Source organism: Ovis canadensis, chromosome 2 (assembly GCF_042477335.2).
Source record: "Ovis canadensis isolate MfBH-ARS-UI-01 breed Bighorn chromosome 2, ARS-UI_OviCan_v2, whole genome shotgun sequence".
In the NCBI taxonomy this organism is placed as follows: domain Eukaryota; kingdom Metazoa; phylum Chordata; class Mammalia; order Artiodactyla; family Bovidae; genus Ovis; species Ovis canadensis.
The window spans coordinates 166158433-166173656 of NC_091246.1; the positions used below are offsets into that span (position 1 = coordinate 166158433).

Here is a 15224-nt window from a genome sequence, read left to right on the forward strand (position 1 = left end):
AACAGCCACAGAATTCTTACTTTCTATTAAGTGTGGAACTATCTGTTTAAAAATAGACCACTGCCACTCCTCATTCTATATGTTCAGACAGACTGCATTTAAGCAAGCTTTCCATACTTGACTTAATAAAGCAGTGTGACATTAGAAATCTGAACCCAAAGAAAGCCAGGTTTCATATCGGAGGATTATAAAAGAGAAAATAAAACTTGAGGAAGATACAAAGTTTTACTTTTTTCTTTTGTGTAGTTTCTTGTATTTGAAAATTACTCATTACCTATAAAACATTACTTAAACTAAATCTCATTAAGGTAGTGCATACTGAATATTAAAAGATACTATTAATAATAAATCACACTTTAATCTTATCCAAAGGAAATATATCACTTTCCCCCTTCAGTAAAGTATGTTACAAAAGACAAAAATCTAAAGCACAGTTTTAAGCAAAATATTCTGTAACCAGGGAGCAGCTGCACCTTATGATTGAAAAAAAGTGAACATAACCAAGAGCAAATATTAAAGTACAAAATACTTGAATATTTCAGTATTGCTCTCTGTAAAAAGTATTACACATGTCCCCTATCCTCAAAAGGCTTAAAGTCTAATAAGAATGAAAGAAATACAAGTTCTAAAGATAAATAACAGCAGCTGAAGAAAAAGTGCACCAGAACCTTTTAAAGTTGTCCTCCTCTTCACTAAATGTTTCTCTTGCACTATGCACTTCTGCCCCTTCTTACTCACTCATTTCCTGCTCTCTTGAGGCCCAAATAAGTAGCTTCCCTAATTTTTCTTTACCCCACTCCTGCCCTTTTTTCTATTTTTACCTTTTATTGTGAAATAATTTCAGATTTACAAATAAGCTACAAAAATGGTATAAAAAATTCCCATATTATCTTCATCCAGACTCCCCAAAAGTTAATATGTTATATTTGCTTTATTATCTCTATGATGTATATATACATTGTTACAGACTGAATATTTGCATCTCCTGAAAATTCGTATGTTGAAATCCTAACTATCCAATGCGATTTTTATTTGGAGGGAGGGCTTTGGGAGTGCTCATGAATGGATCAGTATAAAAGAGACCCCAAAGAACCCTCTTGCCCCTTCTGCCACGTGAGGACACAGCAAGAGGACCATCCGTGAAACAAGAAGCGGGCCCTCAATAGACACCAAGTCTGATAATACCTGGATCTTGGACTTCCCAACTTTCAGAACTGAGAAATAAATATTCATTGTTTAAGCCACCCAGTCTATGTATTTCTGTTACAACAGCACAAATGGACTATGACACACATCCATGTATGTATATAAACACATACATACATATATAACTTATTAGCAACAGTATTTTAAAATATTTTTCAAGTTGAAGATATAACGCCTTCATCCCCTAAACACTTTAATGTATATTTTCTAAGAATAATGATAGTCTCTTATACAATCTCAGTAACATTATCAAAATCAGGAAATTAACACTGATATAAAAACTATTATCTAATTTATAGACTCTCCTCATATTTCACCAATTGCCCACTAATGTCCTTCACAACTAGAAATACAACAGTTAGGATATACAGATTTCCTATATTTATATAATGTTGCTATAAAGGACACTGGTGGGAAATAATAATTTTTATTATTAATAAAAAATTCTTTCCCAGGCTAGGATCTGATTCAGGATTAAAACTGAATTTAGCTGTCATGTCTCTTTTGCTGTTGTTCAGTTGCTCAGTTGTGCCCGACTGTGACTCCATGGACTGTAGCACACCAGGCTCCCCTGTCCTTCACTATCTCGTAGAGTTTGCCCAAACTCATGTCCACTGAGCCAGTGATGCCATCTAACCATCTCATCTCTGTCACCTCCTTCCATCCTGCCTTCAATCTCTCCCAGCATTAGGGTCTTTTCTAATGAGATGGCCATTCGAATCAGATGGCCAAAGTACTGGATCTTCAGTTTCATCATCAGTCCTTTCAATGAATATTCAGGGTTGAATTCCTTTAGGATTGACTGGTTTGACCTCCTTGCTAGCCAAAGGACTCTCAAGAGTCTTCTCCAACATCACAGTTAAAAAGCATCAATTCTTTGGTGCTCAGCTTTCTTTATGGTCCATGTCTCTCTTTAATCTTCTGTAAGTTGGAATACTTCCTCTGTCTTTCTATCGTGATCATGACCTTGACAGTTTCGAAGTGTAGAAGCCATTTATTTTTGTAGAATGTTCGTTAATTTGGGTTTCTTTGATGTTATTCTACATTTAAATTGAGGTTGTGAACTTTTGGTATGACCATTACACAAGTGAAACTGTGTCCTTTGCTCATCATCAGTTCAGTTCAGTCGCTCAGTTGTGTCCGACTCTTTGCGACCCCGTGAATCGCAGCACGCCAGGCCTCCCTGTCCCTCAGCAACTCCCGGACTTCCCTCAGACTCGCGTCCATCAAGTCAGTGATGCCATCCAGCCATCTCATCCTCTGTCATCCCCTTCTTCTCCTGCCCCCAATCCCTCCCACCATCAGAGTCTTTTCCATGAGTCAACTCTTCGCATGAGGTGGCCATGTACAAGTACTGGAGTTTCAGCTTCAGCATCATTCCTTCCAAAGAAATCCCAGGGCTGATCTCCTTCAGAATGGACTGGTTGGATCTCCTTGTAGTCCAAGGGACTCTTGAGTCTTCTCTAACACCACAGTTCAAAGGCATCAATTCTTCGGCGCTCAGCCTTCTTCACAGTCCAACTCTCACATCCATACATGACTACTGCTGATGTTAACTTTGATCACTTGATTAAGATGGTGTTTGCCAGCTTTCTCTAGTCAAATTACTATTTTTCTTTTTTTAATTAAAAAGTACACTATGGGACTTTATATAATCAAATTTCCCCCATCAGTTTCATCCGTTAATTCTAACTTTTGCCTGAGACAATGGTAATTGCCAAATGATGATTTTTGAACACCATCATTCCACTGACATTTGTAAATTGGAAATCTATGGTAAGGAAAAGCATTCTCTTTTATCTATCATCCATCCATACATTTATATCAGTATGGATGTATGGGTTACTTTATGAGTTATAATCCATTACTCTCCTTACTGTGACACACAAACTTCCCCAGATGTGATCAGCAGAGTCACTCTAATTTAAGCTGGCTCCAACATTCTTTCATCACATTTTTATATTCTGGCAAAGCAGAATGTTCCAAGTTTACCTGTATGCTTTCCTAGTACCAGACCTGAAATCAACCTTTTTTTTTTTTTTTTAAGGAGCCCTGGTTTCCTTAAAGGAAAACAGTATTTTTACATGCTACTCTAGTTGCTTCTATATGGGAAATCCCCAGAATGGAGGAGTCTGGTGGGCTCCCGTCCATGGATCACAAAGAGTCAGACACAACTTAGCGACTAAATAACAACAAAATACTAGCTACGTAGCTTCTTTCCTTTCAGATAACTTCGTGAATTTTTGGAGTCTTGTGTAATCTCGGCCTCGTTCACTATTCATCTCTGTCAAAACCAGATCTTGAGGTTTCCTCACTGTTTTAGAACACTTACATTTCTGTCTCTTGGCTTGAAGACCATTTCTTATATTGTCTTCACAAGAAGACTAAATGGTGGTGGGGCAGCAGCGGGGGAGGAGGAACTGTGGTTTATAACCTGACCAACTCAGGCAGTCATGATTTTAGCTTTATGTAAGGTACTAGGTTGATGGAGAAGGAAATGGCAAACCACTCCAGTATCCTTGCCTGGAAAATCCCATGGACAGAGGAGCCTCGTGGGCTACAGTCCATGGGGTTGCTCAGTCGTGTACGACTGAGTGACTAACACTAATTGCTTTTATACGCTCTAAGTGAACAGAGCTAGGAAATAAGCCTATAATACATTTATGTACATAAACAAGCTGCAGCAATATTAAAATCTGTAAGTTCATAGTGACATCTTTCCTGTGCTTTTAAGATTGTCTACTCCCTATATTCAAATTTACTCATTCCCTTTACCCTTATCCACAACCAACTCTGCTTAGAGCAAATTCCTGTCTTCCTATTCCAGTTAAACATTACAGTTTTGATCAACTGCCAAATCTCTAGGGAAGCGGTTCTGAAACTGCTATAATTTATAGTTAACTATAGATCTTTGTAAACCAAGGCTAATTCACAAGTGATTGTTATGTGCAGCCAGACTGAGAACCATCACCCTGGAAGTTTGCTCTCCTGCCTATCTTGCTTCACCTGGGCCACACAGGAGGAGAGAACGAAGGCACACATGTTCACAGTTTTACCTGTGGGTTAAACACATAAACGTATATGCTGATTCAAGCCTTCCCAGTCAGTGCATTCAGACACACTGGCACCTTAACACCATCTCACTTAAGAATGTCCTAAAGCACTTAAGCACTCACAAACTAAACATTAGTTTAATGATTAAAATTAAGTTCTAGACTTCTAAGCAAATATTTCAGAAGTTCTTTACTCTAGCCTTTGCATCAGCTACTTATATAACTACCCCTCTGGAATGTTTTTAAGTTTGTGGGAATGGGAAAGGAAGCAGAGAACCTCTGTGAACTAGTATTCATTTTTTGCACATCCCAGTGCCCGACCACCTCTTGAACATCTAGGGTACTCATTCTTGATTGCTTTCCCAGTTTTCTCATTTTAAAACCCACATTTCCAAGAAACAATAGTATATGTGAAGGGGAATAGTCTTTGGTCCCACAACTAAAGATGGAGAAATAAAAAGACCATTGAAAAAGAAAATGTACCATGCTAGAGATGAATAAGAAAATAACAGATAAGAGGAAGGGTAGGAATCACAGCATCAGGAAAATGCTGGCCTAGTTATTATACAATGGAGAAATGCCTAAACACAGGAACGTGTTTCTAGCAATTCACAAAACATGCTGGTTAGAAAATAGTGATTTAACTTATTTAAGAGTAAAACACATTAAATATTAGGAAAATTGTTTTTTATGCCAATAATACTGCTATTTTAAGTATTTATGCTTATCCATTAAAAGAAACCCAACAGTACTTTCCCTTCAAAATATATTGCTCTGTTTTGCAACACATCTGAACCAATTATATTTCTCTTAAAAACTGGAAATTCAGATTTTTCAATAATTCAGATAAACCTCTCCTTCCTCATATCCAAATTTATAAAACTTTACTGTATTTACAAACTTATCTCATATAGTCTTTTCTAAACAAGGCATTAATCTTCATGAAATATCTAATATCTCCATAGCCATAAATCAAACACCAAATTGAAAACTCAGTCTGGGTTAGGGAATGTCATCTACATTTGGGAAATCCAAGAAATAGTTATAAAAACTAGTTGTTAACCAAAAGAGTTTCCCCTAAAATGTACTATCCCTGGCAGCTGTTATGCTTCACAGCTGTTATAATAACAGCTGATAAGGACAAGCACTCCATGTTAGGAGAAACAGGAATGCAGAGAAAACGCTGGACCTCCAATTACAATTCCTTCCGTTTTTTACATTTGTATGTTCTTAATATTCTACAACGTTAAAGAATGTGTTACTGTGTCTGGTGTTTATTATTAATTATGAGAAGTGGAAGACAGTGACTACTCCCTCTAAAATAATGTTTTCTTCTTTACCGTATCATTTCACAACATGAGACCCAGTTTCTCTTAGAATTCTGGCTAATCTTGCTTCTGAAAGCCAGGTGAGGACAAGTTTGTCAATTTGAAATCTGACACAACTGACAGTTCAGAAAAGGAGAAAAAGATTTCATTGTCTTACTGTCTTACTTATGACTGTTAGCAGAACAGGCTTGAAAATGAACCTTTACCAACTTCCTATGACCCCACAGTAGTTAGAGGGAGTAAAGTCCTTTTTTACATTCATGATTTAGAATATGGTTTCAAAGGAACTCTTAAGCTTCCAATAGAAGATATGTATAGAATGTACAGCTTACTGAAGAACTCAAAACTCCTGTTTCCTCATAACACGAATTCCCTCATATCACTTCAATTGCAAGCCTAAAATGATATAATCAATAGATTTATAAAGCTCATAGGTATTAAATAAACATTAAACAAACATTGCAAACAACTGGGGGATAGAGGCTACTGAAGAGCAGGCTTTCTAATATAAAGTTCAACAATGTCATTAGCTTCACTTTATGTCCAAATTACTCAAGCTATTGGCAGGAAAAAAAATATTTGTCTTAAATACTATCTAGGTACATTCAGCTAAACCTAATTTGCATATTACCTTTCGAGTTTGCATTTTTTCTGTTCTCCTCCGAAAGGCAACATAAGGGTCATTGTTGGTAGAGCCATCTCTTTTCTCTTGTTTTATCTGAGGAATGAGGGATGGTCCCCTGCAGTTTTTACGTTTCCTCACCCAGTAGTCATATACAGCTTTAATAAGGTAATCATCTTCGTTTAGCAGCAGTTTTGCTTCTTGAAGTGTTACAAGCTAAATAAAAAATAAAAACTGTCATCAACTACAATCCTTGGGGAAAAGATTTAAAGATTAAACTTTGTCTACAGGAAAAAAATGTGATCAGTCTAACAGTTATGATTAGGTATCATGATGGCAAAAAGCACAATTCAATTCAATCTAACAAAGAATTTATTAGTAAGATTTACCAAAATTAGAAATTTACCCTAAGAGGTAGTGAGTTCCACCACTTAAAATATTTAAGAAGCCTGAATTAATGAGAAGTCTACAACAGTTTTATGACTTAGGTAAGTCTTGAACTAGAGATATCCAGAGTCCTTCAAAATTCTGATACTCTGTGATTCCACACACTGGAGGGTCTACTAGTCTTCATCTACTAGCATCATTAAGCGTTTCTGTTTTTCAACAGAAAATAGAATTTACAGGTGGTTTCTTTTTACCTCCATCCAAAATAAATGATGAATACTTTCTAATATGTTGCTAACACACATGACTCCTCTGAAATTGAAAGGACAAACTTAGCATGTTTCCAGAATTTTCAACACTATACAATCTTGAATTTTTTGTACCAGTTACAAACAAAACAATTTCTCTACAAAGCTGATGAAATACTAGAAAATCCTTATTCTCAGCACTCATCTTGCTGATGACAATGTCAAGTCTGGGACAGTGACATCTCAGGGATCTCTCTCTCCTTTATCAATGCAGCCAACATATGTTGACATTATCTCAAAAGTAAAGTTTGTAAAAATTTGCTTGGTCACATCTGTTTCCCTGCTCTTTGCCAAGATCAGAGAGGCTAACAAGATGGATTAGGGGTTACAAAGATCCATTTATAGTGAAGCTTAGAAAAAGATTATGGAGTTTTAGGGCTGTGAATGCTTACTGAAGTGGTACTATCCTAATCTTTTTACTTTTATTACTTTAGAGATGAAAATTCATTTTCAAAACAAACTGAAGTATCTCCTAAAACTTGTAAATGTGGGGGAAGTATCACTGAAATTTTAAGATCAGCATACTAATCAATTTGGTGGTTGTATTAATTCATTTGAAGAAAGTATGACTGACAAAACATATTTTTAATGTGATCTGATTTCTCCTATTTATTACTTGATGGAATAAATGTAATGATCATTTGGACTTTTAGTCCTATGATGGTGACTACTAGAGCTAATTAGTTGGCTGCTTCTTACAATTTGGCTGCCAAGATGGTGTGACTACGGGAAGAGACTACATTCACAATATCAACTCAAGTATTCCAGTCCATGTGACAGTTACTTTTAGTGCAATCCAATTATAAATGGCCACTGTTTGGTTTATTCAAAGTCTCAGTGGAGTCAGCTCAAGTGCATCTGAGAGACTAAGTAACATGGTCTCTGAAGAGGACAGCCAGAGCCAGAAACACGAGACCGAACCAAAAGAACTACTATTTTCCCAACATCAGCCTGAAGTGGACACTCTCCCACTGTTAACTTAAGTTCTGTGGAATGACGATGCATACTTTCAAAGTCTATAGGGATGGTGGAAGAATAAGAACGGAGCTTTCTGGATCTAACAAAATCCCACCACACGCTTAGAGCTTCGCAGCGTAACTGGCAGCTCTGGGACCAAGGGAAACAGTGCTGTGACACGTTGCATGTGCTTCCACTCTGTGGTCATCCTGCTTCTGATAAAATTTTATAACCTTCGCTGATTAAATCAAGAACTTAATCTAATCCTGGAGTGGGGAGGAAGATAACCTCTTTCCATCAACTCACAGAATCATGGTGAATTTCCTATACAGTATTATCAAAATAACACTGCTTCCTATCTTTCTGCAAGAGATGTTAGGAGATTAAAACAATGCCTCAGATTTTCTTTTCTTAGTACTTCTTGCTCCTGCTGGAAATGTCCTGCCTGGTGGTTAAGTACCCTCTTTACAGCTGAGGTAATAAGAACCCAATATACAGTGTAAACATCCTGACATTACCTTTCTGGGTTAACTGTATTTTTTCAGTCAACTGCTGTTTTTATATTGTTATATCGACTGAGTGAATGAACTGAACTGAACTGATGACCAACTTTTATTTTATTGGATAATTTTGGTTTTACTCATTCTGTAAAAATTAGCTTTAGTTATTCTAGGGCAACTAGTATCAGTGCCTCTCTACTATCATGGTGACAACATTAAATTTGACTGGCAAGATCTATTTACAGATAAAACAGCCACAAATTAAACCACATGATTGAGAATCCACAAAAACAGAATCCCACTACTTTGATATCCTAAGAAAAAAGTTCTGCCATTTAGCACTTCATCCACTAGAAAGCAGTGGAAACTACTATTTAATTGATAAACGGATCTGTGATAAATTTATGATTTCTAAGACAGCTCTGACTTACTTGACTTACTTATTTTGAGGGTAAGGGATGGGAGATAAAAATTATTCTTCTTCTAGACTGAATACTCAAGGAAGGACTGATGCTGAAGCTGAAGCTCCAATACTTTGGCCACCTGATGCGACGAGCCGACTCATTGGAAAAGACCCTGATGCTGGGAAAGATTGAGGGCAGGAGGAGAAGGGGGCGACAGAGGATGAGATGGTTGGATGGCATCGTCAACTCAATGGACATAAGTGAGCAAAGTCAGGGAGAGAGTGAAGGACAGGGAAGCCTGGCATGCTGCAGTCCATGAGGTGGCAAAGAGCCGAACATAACTGAGTGACTGAAAAACAACAGACTGCAACTAGCTCCATGAGAACGAAGATCATTTACTTTGCTTATATACAAAACTCAGGCTTCCCTGGTAGCTCAATGGTAAAGAGTGCGCCTACAATAAAGGAGACTCAGGGGACACAGGTTTGATCCCTGGGTAGGGAAGATCCCCTGGAGGAGGAAATGGCAACCCAATCCATTATTCTTGCCTGGAAAATTCCAGGACAGAGGAACCTGGCAGACTACAGTCCATGGGGTTGCAAACAGTCAGACATGACTGAGCATGCACACATATACAAAACTCATGGTTTAGAAATTTCAATAAATGCGTAAATTTAATATTTAATATACAAATGAATAAAACATGTAAAAATTAATGCTTTTACATATAAAACAGCCAGTTAAGCAGTAAGTCCAACATTACTATAACAACTACCCAACAGTCCAATAACAACTCTCAGTCCATCATTTGTGCTATAGGTTGTGGATAAGATAACAAAATAAACTTTAAGATAAATCCAGTACCTAAAGAAACTGACAATATGGGAATTAAGGTAAGAGACACAAATTAATGAGAGAACAATGTAAGAACTTTGGAACTGAGTACTAGTGCATGCCAGGCTTCCTTCGCTTTCACTCTCATCCCTGAGTTTGCTCAAATTCATGTCCATTGAGTCGGTGATGCCATCCAACCATTTCCTCCTCGGTCATTCGCTTCTCCTCCTGCCTTAAATCTTTCCCAGGAATCAGGGTCTTTTCCAGTGAGTCAGCTCTTCACATCAGGTGGGCAAAGTATTGGAATGTCAGCTTCAGCATCAGTCCTTCCAATGAATATTCAGGGTTGATTTCTTTTAGGACTGACTGGTTTAATCTCCTTGCTGTCCAAGGGACTCTCATGAATCCTTTTCAACAACACAGTTTGAAAGCATCAGTTCTTTAGCACTCAGCCTTCTTTGTGGTCCAACTCTCACATCTGTACATGACTACTGGAAAAATCATACCTTTGACTATATGGACCTTTGTCAGCAAAGTGATGTCTCTGCTTTTTAATATGCTGTCTAGGTTGTTCATAGCTTTTCTTCCAAGGAGCAAGCGTCTTTTAATTTCATGGCTGCAGTCACCACCTGCAGTGATTTTGGAGCCCAAGAAAACAAAGTCTGTCACTGTTTCATTGCTTTCCCATCTATTTGCCATGAAATGATGGGATGGGATGCCATGATCTTAGTTTCTTGAATGTTGAGTTTTAAGCCAGTTTTTTCACTCTCTTCTTTCACCCTTAACAAATAGACTCTTTAGTCTCTCTTCTCTTTTTGCCATTAGAGTGGTATCATTTGCATAGCTGAGGTTGGTACTTCTCCTAGCAGTCTTGACTCTAGATTATGCTTCATCCAGCCTGGCATTCCACATGATGTACTCTGCACAGAAGTTAAATAAGCAAGATGACGATATATAGCCTTGATGCACTCCCTTCCAAATTCTGAACCAGTCTGTTGTTCCATGTCCAGTTCTCACTGTTGCTTCTTGACCTGCATACAGGTTTCTCAAGGTGACCTGGTATTTCCATCTCTTTAAGAATTTTCCACATTTTGTTGTGATCCAAACAGTCAAAGGCTTTAGTCTAGTCAATGAAGGAGAAGTATAAATTTTTCTGGAATTCCCTTGCTTTTTCTATGATCCAACGGATGTTGGTGACTTACCTCTGGTTCCCCTGCCTTTTCTAAATCTGTACATCTAGAAATTCTCAGTTCACATACTGTTGAAGCCTAGTTTGAAGGATTATGAGCACTACCTTGATAGCATGTGCAATGAGTGTAACTTGAAAATGTAACTGTGACTTAAAAAAAAAAAGAAGCCAAAAAACAGAAGGTGGTAGTTTATTGAGAAAGACAGGCTCAAGTGAAAGGGCTCTTTTGGAAATAGGGCCCCTTGGCACATTTTTGGGCAAAAAGAAAAAGACTGAAGAAATGAGAGAAGAGATCATTGAAGACTGAGTATTCAAGGAACATATAGGTGCAAAAGGAAGAGTTAGAAATTTAGGGACTAAAGATAAGGGATTTTAAAAACCCACAAGAGCCTAAGTTTTGGGAGTCACTGAAGAGAGAATGAATACAGTATAAGATCATCTGAAGTTAAGAGATTAAGTTTTAGAAAGATTAAACTTGAGAGTCTGTGGGTCTAGACGGAGAATCCAAAGGCAGCACAAGAAGAGAAAAAAAATATCTTGGGGCTTAAGAAAGAGGTCAAGGCTAAAGGCATACGTATTTTATAATACACACAAAAATCCTCAATGAGGTGACTAACCCCCAAATGATGCTGAAGCTGAAACTCCAGTACTTTGGCCACCTCATGAGAAGAGTTGACTCATTGGAAAAGACTCTGATTCTGGGAGGAATTGGTGGCAGGAGGAGAAGGGGACGACAGAGGATGAGATGGCTGGATGGCATCACTGACTTGATGGACATGAATTTTGGTGAACTCTGGGAGATGGTGATGGACAGGGAGGCCTGGCGTGCTACGATTCATGGGGTCGCAAAGAGTTGGACGTGACTGAGCGACTGAACTGAACTGAACCCCCAAATAATCAGGATATGAATACCAAGAACAAAATTTTAAGAAACCTTAATGTTCACAGCAGTTGAATCAAAAGGGAGCCAGTAAAAGAAAGTTAGCAGAAATGGTCATAAAAAATCATTATGGAAACCAAAAGGGAATGAATTATATTTGAAAGACTAAAGGTGATGACAGTTTTAAGAAATGAGAGCTCAAATAAGACAAAGGATGGGGGCTGAAAATAACCACGGACTCTGGCAATGGGAGTTTTCAATAACAACTTCATTTCAACAGTACCCACAGAATAGTGGCAGCAGAAACTTTTGCCTCAATCCATCTTCTATGTCTTTCTCTACCAATCTCATCAATACCAGTGTAACCATAAACTTGATTCCTTGCCCTGGAATTTGGTATTATACTGGCTCGCAAAATTAGAAAATAAAGAAACCCATGAATTCCCAGATCAGACACTTGGAATAAGGTCTGCCTTTGTTTGGTTCTATTTAACCTCTGGTTCTATTAATAAGACCACCTTTTTATTCCTGTGCCAAAACCTTCACCATCATCTCCTCTGCAGAAGGTAGATGTTATCATGCTCTGAGAACCTAGCCAATTGTTTTATGGCCTGGAAGTTTGCATGTGAGCAAAGAGAAATGAAATAGGATGATGCTGATTATAGTTGTTGGTCAGTCGCTCAGGCATGTCCGACTCTTTGCAACCCCGTGAACTGCAGCACGCCAGGCTTCCTTGTTCTTTACCATCTTCTGGAGTTCGTTCAAACTCATGTCCACTGAGTTGGTGATGCTGATTATAGTGGATAGTTAATTGCATTGTTGACATGTTTTTCGTTTATCCTGTACTCACGTAGATGGTAAGTTCATAAAGGAAAAATTTCTGCCAGTTGTCTTATTCACTTGAACATTAAATAAATATTACTAACTCAATGAAAGAAAGCAAACTACAGAAAAAAAAGCTGCAAGCTTCTGATGACATAATTTCAGCCACCACGAGAATTTCTGAGCAGTCATGGAAAACAGTAGAAATAACACAAGTCTGATCAAGCCTAGGACTGCTAGGAAAATTTGCATATAAAGAAGAAAAACTGAAACTGTATCTGATGCCAGTGATCAAAATCCTAGGAAAACTGTGAGCACTAATTATAATGAGATTCACCTTGATGATTAAAACAAATTTCCAATAAGACAAGACAACATTTAAAAAATATAAGTAGAATTATTTTTCACAGAGATCTTTTACTATCAGTTCAGTTCATTCGGTCAGTCGTGTCCGACTCTTTGCGACCCCATGAATCGCAGCACGCCAGGCCTCCCTGTCCATCACCAACTCCCGGAGTTCACTCAGACTCATGTCCAGTGAGTCAGTGATACCATCCAGCCATCTCATCCTGTCGTCCCCTTCTCCTCCTGCCCCCAATCCCTCCCAGCATCAGGGTCTTTCCAATGAGTCAACTCTTCACATGTGGTGGCCAAAGTACTGGAGTTTCAGCTTCAGCATCATTCCCTCCAAAGAAATCCCAGGGCTGATCTCCTTCAGAATGGACTGGTTGGATCTCCTTGCAGTTCAAGGGACTCTCAAGAGTATTCTCCAACACCACAGTTCAAAAGCATCAATTCTTCGGCATCAGCTTTCTTCACAGCCCAACTACCACATCCATACATGACTACTGGAAAAACCATAACCTTGACTAGACGGACCTTTGTTGGCAAAGTAATGTCTCTGCTTCTCAATATGCTATCTAGGTTGGTCATAACTTTACTTCCAAGGCGTAAGTGTCTTTTAACTTCATGGCTGCAGTCACCATCTGCAGTGATTTTGGAGCCCCCAAAAATAAAGTCTGACACTGTTTCCACTGTTTCCCCATCTATTTCCCATGAAGTGATGGGACCAGATGCCATGATCTTTGTTTTCTGAATGTTGAGCTTTAAGCCAACTTTTTCACTCTCCTCTTTCACTCTCATCAAGAGGCTTTTTAGTTCCTCTTCACTTTCTGCCATAAGGGTGGTATCATCTGTATATCTGAGGTTATTGATACTTCTCCTGGCAATCTTGATTCCAGCTTGTGCTTCTTTCAGCCCAGCGTTTCTCATGATGTACTCTGCATATAAGTTAAATAAGCAGGGTGACAATATACAGCCTTGACGTACTCCTTTTCCTATTTGGAACCAGTCTGTTGTTCCATGTCCAGTTCCAACTGTTGCTTCCTGACCTGCATATAGGCAGACCAAGTGGTCTGGTATTCCCATCTCTTTCAGAATTTTCCACAGTTTATTGTATAAAACCTATTAATAAGATAATTTAGTCAAAATAATCCATATTTTTTGTTTTTTAATTTTTATACAATCAAGTTGAATTTTACAAAATTCAGTTTTAATGCATTTTTTTTGTTAGTATACTTCACATTACTTTCCATCAAAATGAGTTGTGGGGAGACTGATAGGCTAAATATGCAGCGAAGTCATTCTACAATGGATAAGTCTGGGAAATGTTCTGAAGAGCTGGTAATACCTCAGGGATTTAAAGGACTAACTTGGAAGTTGGGAGAAAATAATGAATTTGTATAGTTAAACAAGTGAAAAGTTTTAATAGTCTAGTGTAAAAAGCTTATTTATATCAGTAACTTCTTACTACATTAATAAAAGTTAGCATATTAATATACCACACAGGCACACCAACTATTACTTTTATCTTTTAAATTTAACTGAAATATCAATACATGCTCATTATAATAAATTTGGAAAACACAAAGAACACGAAAATCACCAATAATTCCAGCACCTAAATATAACCACTGCTGGCATTTTGTTGCACATTCTTATTTTCTATGCACATGTAGAAATGCTTTAAACAAACCTTAGAGTTTTCCACTTTAGCAATTCTCTGTTCTGTTTTTACAGTCCCTGTATCATGTATAGAATGTTCCACTAAAGAAAATTCCTTCTTTGTAAATAATTCTTCCTTCACTTAAAATTTTATATGTTATATAAATAAGCAAAACTAAAATAATCTTAAATGGTACAAGGTTCTTAATACAAATCTGAGCAACTTTATTGATGTGAGATGACTACCAATGCAACTCAACCAGGCAAATTTAGTTACTGAAGTGTCAAAAAGACAGTTCTATGAAAAGGATCAAGAAGATATTGTAACAACGTAACTAGTATTATTTTTATATCCAAATAAGAAATGTCAGAACTGCACTTTTCATACTCTTATTCAAAGACAGTATGCTTAAGTATTTCTTGAACTGTAAAGGAATATTGTAAATAGAAATTCAAGGCTCTTAGGAAAAGAAATTCAAGAGACAGTAAAATGTAATATACTTAGGTCTAAATAAAATGCAAAATAAAACTGCTAGTTAGATGAAATGTTAAGACAAGAGACATTTTTACAAGGTACAGTACCTGATTCGAACTGGCTTTTTCAAGTCTGTCAATCATAATTTCAAATTGCAAAGGCTTAATTTCCATCTTTCTGTTAAGTCTATTTAATAAGGTCTCATCTTCTGAGTCCATATCATAATCTGGTTGTTCATTGTCTAGATTAAAGGCT

At 37.5% G+C, this 15224-nt stretch overlaps 1 protein-coding gene across 2 annotated transcripts in view; it reads right to left on the bottom strand.

Annotated features, from left to right (window-relative positions):
• Positions 1-15224, bottom strand: part of EPC2 (enhancer of polycomb homolog 2) — a 130046-nt gene that overhangs the window by 28577 nt on the left and 86245 nt on the right. For both annotated transcript variants that reach the window (XM_069577608.1, XM_069577607.1), the window contains exons 3-4: positions 15077-15222; positions 6219-6425 (exon numbers count right to left, since the gene is read on the bottom strand). In XM_069577608.1, coding sequence (XP_069433709.1) covers positions 6219-6425; positions 15077-15222 — 353 coding nt within the window. The remainder of the gene's footprint in view (positions 1-6218; positions 6426-15076; positions 15223-15224) is intronic.